This window comes from Anopheles coustani, chromosome 3 (genome assembly GCF_943734705.1).
Source record: "Anopheles coustani chromosome 3, idAnoCousDA_361_x.2, whole genome shotgun sequence".
Lineage (NCBI taxonomy): Eukaryota > Metazoa > Arthropoda > Insecta > Diptera > Culicidae > Anopheles > Anopheles coustani.
In genome coordinates this window covers 16,553,543-16,560,661 of record NC_071288.1, presented here as the reverse complement: position 1 = coordinate 16,560,661, position 7,119 = coordinate 16,553,543, and the positions used below count along the sequence as shown (strand labels likewise).

Genomic DNA, 7,119 nt, shown 5'->3' with positions numbered 1-7,119 from the left:
ATGCAGTTTACCAGTAAAAAGGTAAGTTTCAGAGGTATTTTTTTATTTAGCAGAACGGTATTTGAATAGCAGGATTTAGCAATTTATGTGTAAATTTTCGTAAAAGTTTAGAGATTTTTCAAATGTGGAGTTAATAAGAGAATTGTATCTATGTTAGATGAAGTTTATAAATTGGAAATTTAAATTGACTTGACACAGTGTTTTAGCTGTTTTGATTTTCTGATAGGTAATTTCCATATACTTCAAAGATTTGCTTTCCTCCAAAATCAATTAAATCAATTTGCTCGAAGAAAGTGTGGTTGTGTTATCTTCTAGACGTTTCGTATGGTACGCTCTCGCTTCTTCTGATAGAGCGCATGGTTTATGTTTTTGGCTTTCCCTTTTTCAAAGACGTTTTTGATCAAATTTGTCATCCGTATGCGGAAGCTATCACGATAAGCACGTTACTTAAGAGTCTGACAATAATATCGTCACGTCCGCACGTACATTATCTTCGCTCGTGAAAATAGAACTGCACTTTGAGAGGGAAGGGGGGGGGGGGGGGGGGGGGGGGGCTCGAACCGTGGGATAACCAAAATACGCGCGATATACTTCCAACCACAGCCGAAGTAGGCCCTAGTGTAACCAGTGTGTCACCGTCCGTCTGACGAATGGTCACGAGAATCTACGTAACGGCTAGACTACGCACGCCGCATGTCACGCTGCCGGTGAATGGGCCATTCAGGGTCCTCCCCCAAACGATTAGTCATACTGGTAGAAATGATAAACCTAACGATATAAATATAATAGGGACACAATCGTCTGGGGGCTCCTCCTCGTTAGCCACACCTGCGCAATATGAGAAAGGTAGAGTAATTTAAACACCTGGGCGCTCATGTGATAGCTCCGACGTTGTGGCTCCTTTGATCGATGCGAAGTCCTGCGACGGATTTTGACTCATTGTGGCGCAATTCAATAGAAATACCCCGACACCGATGCAGTTGAGCCGCGAGTCAAAACACCGGTATGGTCTTATCAGGCCCAGGAGGATAAGATTGTTAATTGTATGCAATATGACGAAATTCACTTGCCACGGGGGCAGAGAGGATCAGACTGCATCAGTTCGGGCTTATCAGGCGCATGATCTCAGTAAGGCAGCACCACTATCACGTGAGGTGAGCCGAACGGAGATCAACCAGTTAGATCTGAATGAGGCCATTTCCGATGTGTGACTGGCGATACGTCTCCGTCCATTGCCGCAGGCGTCACTAAACGCTGTCAATGGCGGTCAATGGCCGACTGGCCGCCAAGGGTTAGTGTGGCATTCTTCGGGTCGGCTTAACGCACTTGACCGTGCGGTCGGCCTGATTGGTTGTTTTGATCGTTGTCAGTGTGTCAGGCGGGGTGCAGTGTATCTATCACGCTCGGGATGTTCCGGCCTGATAAGCCATCAATGCCATGGACAGTGTCGTAGTGTATGCAGGGTCGCATCTCCATCTTGGCTCAACGCAATCTCATAATATTGTGACGTCATAGAGCATTGGTGCAGGAAACACTCTGCTTGGGGTACTGATCATTTCGAGCGTGCCGTTTAATTCTTACCCAATTGTGGTGATCATCACCACAACAACAAATGGCCCCTAGCAACCGACGCGTCGGTGCTCCAGTTCTCCACTGCCGCAAGGAACGGCGGTGGATCTTTTCGGGACCCTAAATGTGATGATGTAAATTGTGCTCGTTAACTCGCGAACAGCGACGATAACCTACGCAAGGAGCAAGAGTGATGTCATGAATGAAATGAAGTCGGGTGTCTCCCGACAGCTGATTCCGGGAAGCTGCGAAAAGTTCGGTTTTTACTAGATTCCACCCGGAGACAGCGCTGGGATCCATCGATCCCTATAGGTTAACAATTCCCCAGCGTGGTTGTTTACCATAAAGCGCACCGGATGGAAAGATTTTTGAGAAGGGTATATTTGTGTCATGGTTAGGATTGGGTTATCATGTTACGGTTGCATTTGAGGATTTGTTGCTATGTACCCTCAGACGATTTTATATAGAAGGAAGTTGTTGTGACCATCTTTTATCCCGAGTCCTACAAGACTCCACCATGACACGGCTAGAGCACGACTCTCTAACATGATGTAAAAGGACCGTCTATTATCAAGGTTAGGTAGGATCGACCGCACAAAGAAATGCACAATCAACATGCGCAACACCCACGAAAGTCATCGCAAAGGTGGTCCCTTTGCGTTTCCACCAACGCTTCCGGCTGACCTTGCGTTCAGAGCATGGGCAGATCACCAGTTCCCACACCCCGAGTACATTATCAAAGTTATTGTGAAGCTCTATAGAGTGTGTTTGTTTACACACTTGAACCCCTGGTGACTTGAGGATCGCCGGGATCACTGTTTGTGTTACTGGACTTTGACAGGGACCTCGAAGCAAATCATCATTACAATTGCCTGCATGAATTTGCACTTTTCCAGCTTGAACGCTTATTTCATGGGCTTTCTCTTCTCTTCACAGATGTTCACGTCGCACAAAACACTTCAGCTAGTGCTTCTACTAGTATGTTTGGTCAGCATAGCTTCATACGTTTCGGCCAGGCCTTCAAAGGAGCAGCGAAGTCATATACGGCTTATGGATCAACTGTTTCCCAGGAGATCGGCTGCCAGAAGGACACCACACCACAGTGGTAATCACAACCATAAGCGTCGATCGGCCGACTATGAAGATTACTTTGACGCTGACTACAAACGTGTGCAGCCCTGCTATGAGGATGTAAGTTTAACCATTTCCAGAAAACTTCATTGGATAGAAAATTGACGAATTTATTCTTTTCTTCCCTCCCTCGACTCATAGGAGGACATAAATGAACTTTGCCAACGCTGTTCGAAGGTGACCAAGTCGTCGATTGTGTTTCCCATGTGCTGTGGGAACGAGGACGAAACGAGAAACTGGTGCCAAGACTACGTGTACTATGGTATACAGACGTAACCAACAGAAAAACTAAAGCATCCGGCCCATCTCTTACTACGGTCGAATTCGAATAGGTGTTCTCGAGCCAAGTGTATCTCATGCAATTTGTCGGTTGCATTGCTTCAAGCCCTTAAACTTACTTCCAAGATAGTATTTATTAATTTTAGTACCACATGTCTCATTTTCCCATCGTCATCGGTTATTTATTTATCTGCTTTTTGCGGGCAACTTTGAAATCAAACAGCATCAAAACAGTCTCACGTCATAACTTTTCTCGCCGTATCATTTCCTATAGATGCTGTGATTATGAATATACGATTTAGCTAGCCAATTTCTAGCAATTGTTGTGAGAGACCAATATAGATGAAAACAAATACTTAGCTAGATAGATACTTATCCGTGAATGTAGTATTGTACACCGAAGGTGAACGTTTATCAATAATAGTAGCTCACATTGTATAGTAATAGGTTTACTAAAATAAAAACCAAGTAATAAATAAGTAATGCAAATGGAAATTGATAAAAATGCACTGTTGCGTTTTTTAAACAGTCGAACTGAATAAGAAAGAAAAATTAGCAAATCAAAGATATAATCGAAAAACGATAACATATGTACATACTTTAAAATTTAAAATGGTTGCATCGATTTTTTTGCCACGTAACGGTTTGTCATGTTTGATCTCATGAGATTTTTTTATGAAAAGCGAGACGCCATGACTATCATAAATGATTTATTGTATTTGAAGCAAGATTGCAGCGACAGTTAAGGACTGTGCTACTTTGTGTCCAATTTAAAGTTCACTAAGTCACTGAGCCATGTTATTCACAGGTTCAGGCTTGATGTACCCATCACTAGCTCCACATTATCGCCGTTTGTTTTTGGGGCGAAAAGGCGAATTCAATTTCTACACAATTAATTTTCTCAAAAACTAGAATAGACGGAAAGATCTTTTGCTGCACAAAGTTGTGTGTCTTGAAAAGACTTTTCATTTGAGGGGTCTATTTCGAAAATTGGCCGAGGCACTGAAAAGTTATTAACAAATTAGCTATTTTGCCCATTAATTCAAGATGTGGCCAAGGTTTTTGAAGCTTGTTGTTGATCAACTGAGTCAGTTGGTTTGTTTACGTTGTCGTGGCCAGTTGGTGTGTTCAGCGGAGGAAAAGGTTTTGGTTACGTTTCATTAAGTTTTTAGATAGGAAATTCCTCAAAACACCCAATACGATGTCCGTTTCGGTGACTTGCATTGCTCCAGTAAATATTGCAATCGTCAAATACTGTAAGTTAGGTATTTTGCTACGAAATGTGTTCCTGACAAAGTGCTGTCTTTTCCAGGGGGAAAGCGTGACGATGACCTGATTTTGCCGATAAACGATTCTCTCAGTGTAACCCTTTCGACTGACCACGTAAGAGATGGAGACGCCTTTTCAAAGATGCTGAATTATTCATAACTATCTGTCGGTTCAATTTTTTGACTTAGCTTCGCACAAAGACTACCATCACTGCCGGTCCGGAGCTGCTGAAGAATGTGCTTCGCTTGAATGGTGTGGAAGAATCTTTTGAAAATCCACGTATTCAACGCTGCCTGTTGGAAGGTATACGAACAAACTAACGAATATTGATGCAATGAATAATTACGTTAACGAGGATGTTTTTTTCGTTCACTATTCAGTGCAAAAAAAAGCTAAATCATTAGGGAAGTGCCCTAAACCGGAGATGCTGGAATGGAAGATCCATGTAGAATCGGAGAACAATTTCCCCACCGCAGCCGGATTGGCGTCTAGCGCTGCCGGTTACGCTTGTTTTGGTAAGAGAAGGCTTTTAACACGCTTAAATAATATTCTAATAGACCGTGTTTTATTTTAGTGTACACTTTGGCAACGCTTTATGGAATCGAGGATGAAGAGTTAAGTAGCATAGCACGAATGGGCAGTGGCTCTGCTTGCCGTAGTTTACACTCAGGATACGTGCAATGGGTTATGGGGGAGCGGGAGGATGGAACCGATTCGTTGGCCGTTCAGGTAGCGCCGGCCACCGCCTGGCCGGATATGCACGTGCTTATTTTGGTGGTTAATGATCGGAAGAAAGCAACAGCCTCAACGCAAGGAATGTCTACCAGTGTGAAGACTTCCGAATTACTCAAGCATCGGGTCGAAAAGTGTGTTCCTCAGCGTATTGAGCAATTGAAGAAGGTATTCTCGACAATCTCTGAACCAAGATCTTTCCTAACAATAAGTTTTCTTATTTTCAGGCCATTGCGGAGCATGATTTCGAAACATTTGGCCGTATTGCGATGACCGATAGTAATCAATTTCATGGTATTTGCTTGGACACATATCCGCCGTGCTTTTACATGAATGACGTATCGCGACAAATCGTTCGCTTGGTACATGAGATCAACAATATGGCTGGCTTTATAAAGGTGGCCTACAGCTTTGATGCCGGACCGAATGCGTGCCTATTTCTGCTGGAAAAAGATGTAGCCGAAGTTTCGGCAATCGTTCGCCGTGCCTTTCCCTTCAATCATTCCCAGGAAGCGGATTACTACAAAGGAATCCCGAACGATGAGGCTGGCATGGCAGCTGTTCCGGAGAAGGTGCTGAGTACATTCTCGGTAGAAGAACCCAATCAGTTGCGGTACATTATTCATACGAAGGTTGGAGAAGGACCACGGCGTGTCGAGTAAAGTGCACTCAGAAAATAGTTGTACACCGAGTATTGTGAAATGAATCTTCGAAGTAAAAGGGGATTATTTTAGGGTATGGTTTATTTTTTCTATGTGGCTATTTATTTCGTTTTGTGGCTATTTATTTCGAATAAAATGGGGATACTTTTTTGTATAAATGACCATGCTGAATGGATCTTCACAATTTGAACCAATTTTCTTTGACGTTGTCTTTGAAGCCAAGAAAAGAAGTAGGCCAAGATGCGAGCCTTGGAGGGCTCCGGAAGTGACTTATATGGGATTGTCTTGTTTTTTTTATGTATCTGAATGTATAAAAAAAAACTGAAACTTTGCAGCTCGAACACATGGTTTTTAGCGTTCCCGCGCTAATTACGATACTGGTAAGTTCCCGATTCAGTGACCTTCTCGCAACAAAATCAAAGTCAATTTCCCGTTTCGCCGAAACTTTCTGGTTCAAGGTCGTGAGAGTTGCGGGAGAGGATTTTCGATTTCCAGAGAGGAATGTGAGAGATCTTTCGCGGGAAAATAGTCGCGCGCGACAAAAAGTGTAGTATGCGACAAAAAGTGTAGTACATGCGACAGAAAGTGTACTACGCGACAAAAGGTGTAGGATCAATGAAATCTGACAGTTTACTTTCAGCTTCATGCCAGAAAGGTTGTGCCTGCTGTTTTTCCACTGTGTTTTTCTCGTGCCACGTTGTTTTCTACCCGCGTGGTTTCCGTTTGCCGGTAAGTGCACGCCGAAGATTAGTGGATGGCAGCAGTGGTTGCAACGGAAGATATAAGTGGCCCCCAAAGGTGTTAAAACGGATTTGAAAAAAAACAAGATTACATTAATTGTGATTTGTTGTGATCGAATCTGTAATCATAAATCGTAGCCGTAATTGGTGGAGAGTGTCAAAAGTGAATCGTTTATCATAACTGATTTTTTGTAGTGTTTTGCGCAGCTCAAGGTGTGCAAATAAAAACAGCGTGCCACACCATCTACCGACACAGTTGCGTATTTTGATACCCTATCACGTGTGCTATATCTAAACGTAACGATTACTTCACTGACGCGATTGAAAATACTTTGACGGAAAAGTGCCTATTTCTGTGTCTACTAAATTTTGTAGAGCTCCGTTGAATGTACCTGCGTGTGCAGTATTCAATTTGTGATAGTTAAACGGTGTATACGTAATTTTTAAACTATCGTTTGAAAGCTTCGAGCTGATTACATTCTATTGTCCATCCGATCGACATTGGTGCCGTGTGTAAAAGTGATAGTTGTTGGGATGTAATTGACAAGAGTTATTCCCTAGTTGGTTCAACCAATCGAGAATTTATTGTAGTGGCATTGTTGAACGTACTAGATTGAAGCCAGTGAAAGATAGCCGCCATTTTGTAGTAATTAAATGAATAATGCGTTTCGATGATGTTCAGATCTGTGGAATGAAAATAACTTAATCAATTGCTTCAAACTGTTTGCAATAAACAT

General features: G+C 42.8%; 2 protein-coding genes across 2 annotated transcripts; both read left to right on the top strand.

The window, feature by feature from the left end:
* On the top strand, positions 1–2,976 carry LOC131271939 (uncharacterized). Its single transcript, XM_058273532.1, has 3 exons — positions 1–21; positions 2,506–2,760; positions 2,842–2,976. The coding sequence occupies exons 1-3, from the start codon at positions 1–3 to the stop codon at positions 2,974–2,976; spliced, it is 411 nt and encodes a 136-aa protein (XP_058129515.1).
* Positions 2,977–4,089: 1,113 nt separating this feature from the next.
* LOC131271934 (diphosphomevalonate decarboxylase) lies at positions 4,090–5,791 on the top strand. The gene is made up of 6 exons (XM_058273523.1): positions 4,090–4,235; positions 4,292–4,362; positions 4,437–4,551; positions 4,629–4,763; positions 4,823–5,148; positions 5,208–5,791. The coding sequence occupies exons 1-6, from the start codon at positions 4,181–4,183 to the stop codon at positions 5,640–5,642; spliced, it is 1,137 nt and encodes a 378-aa protein (XP_058129506.1). The 5' UTR covers positions 4,090–4,180; the 3' UTR covers positions 5,643–5,791.
* The last annotated feature ends 1,328 nt before the right edge of the window (positions 5,792–7,119 follow it).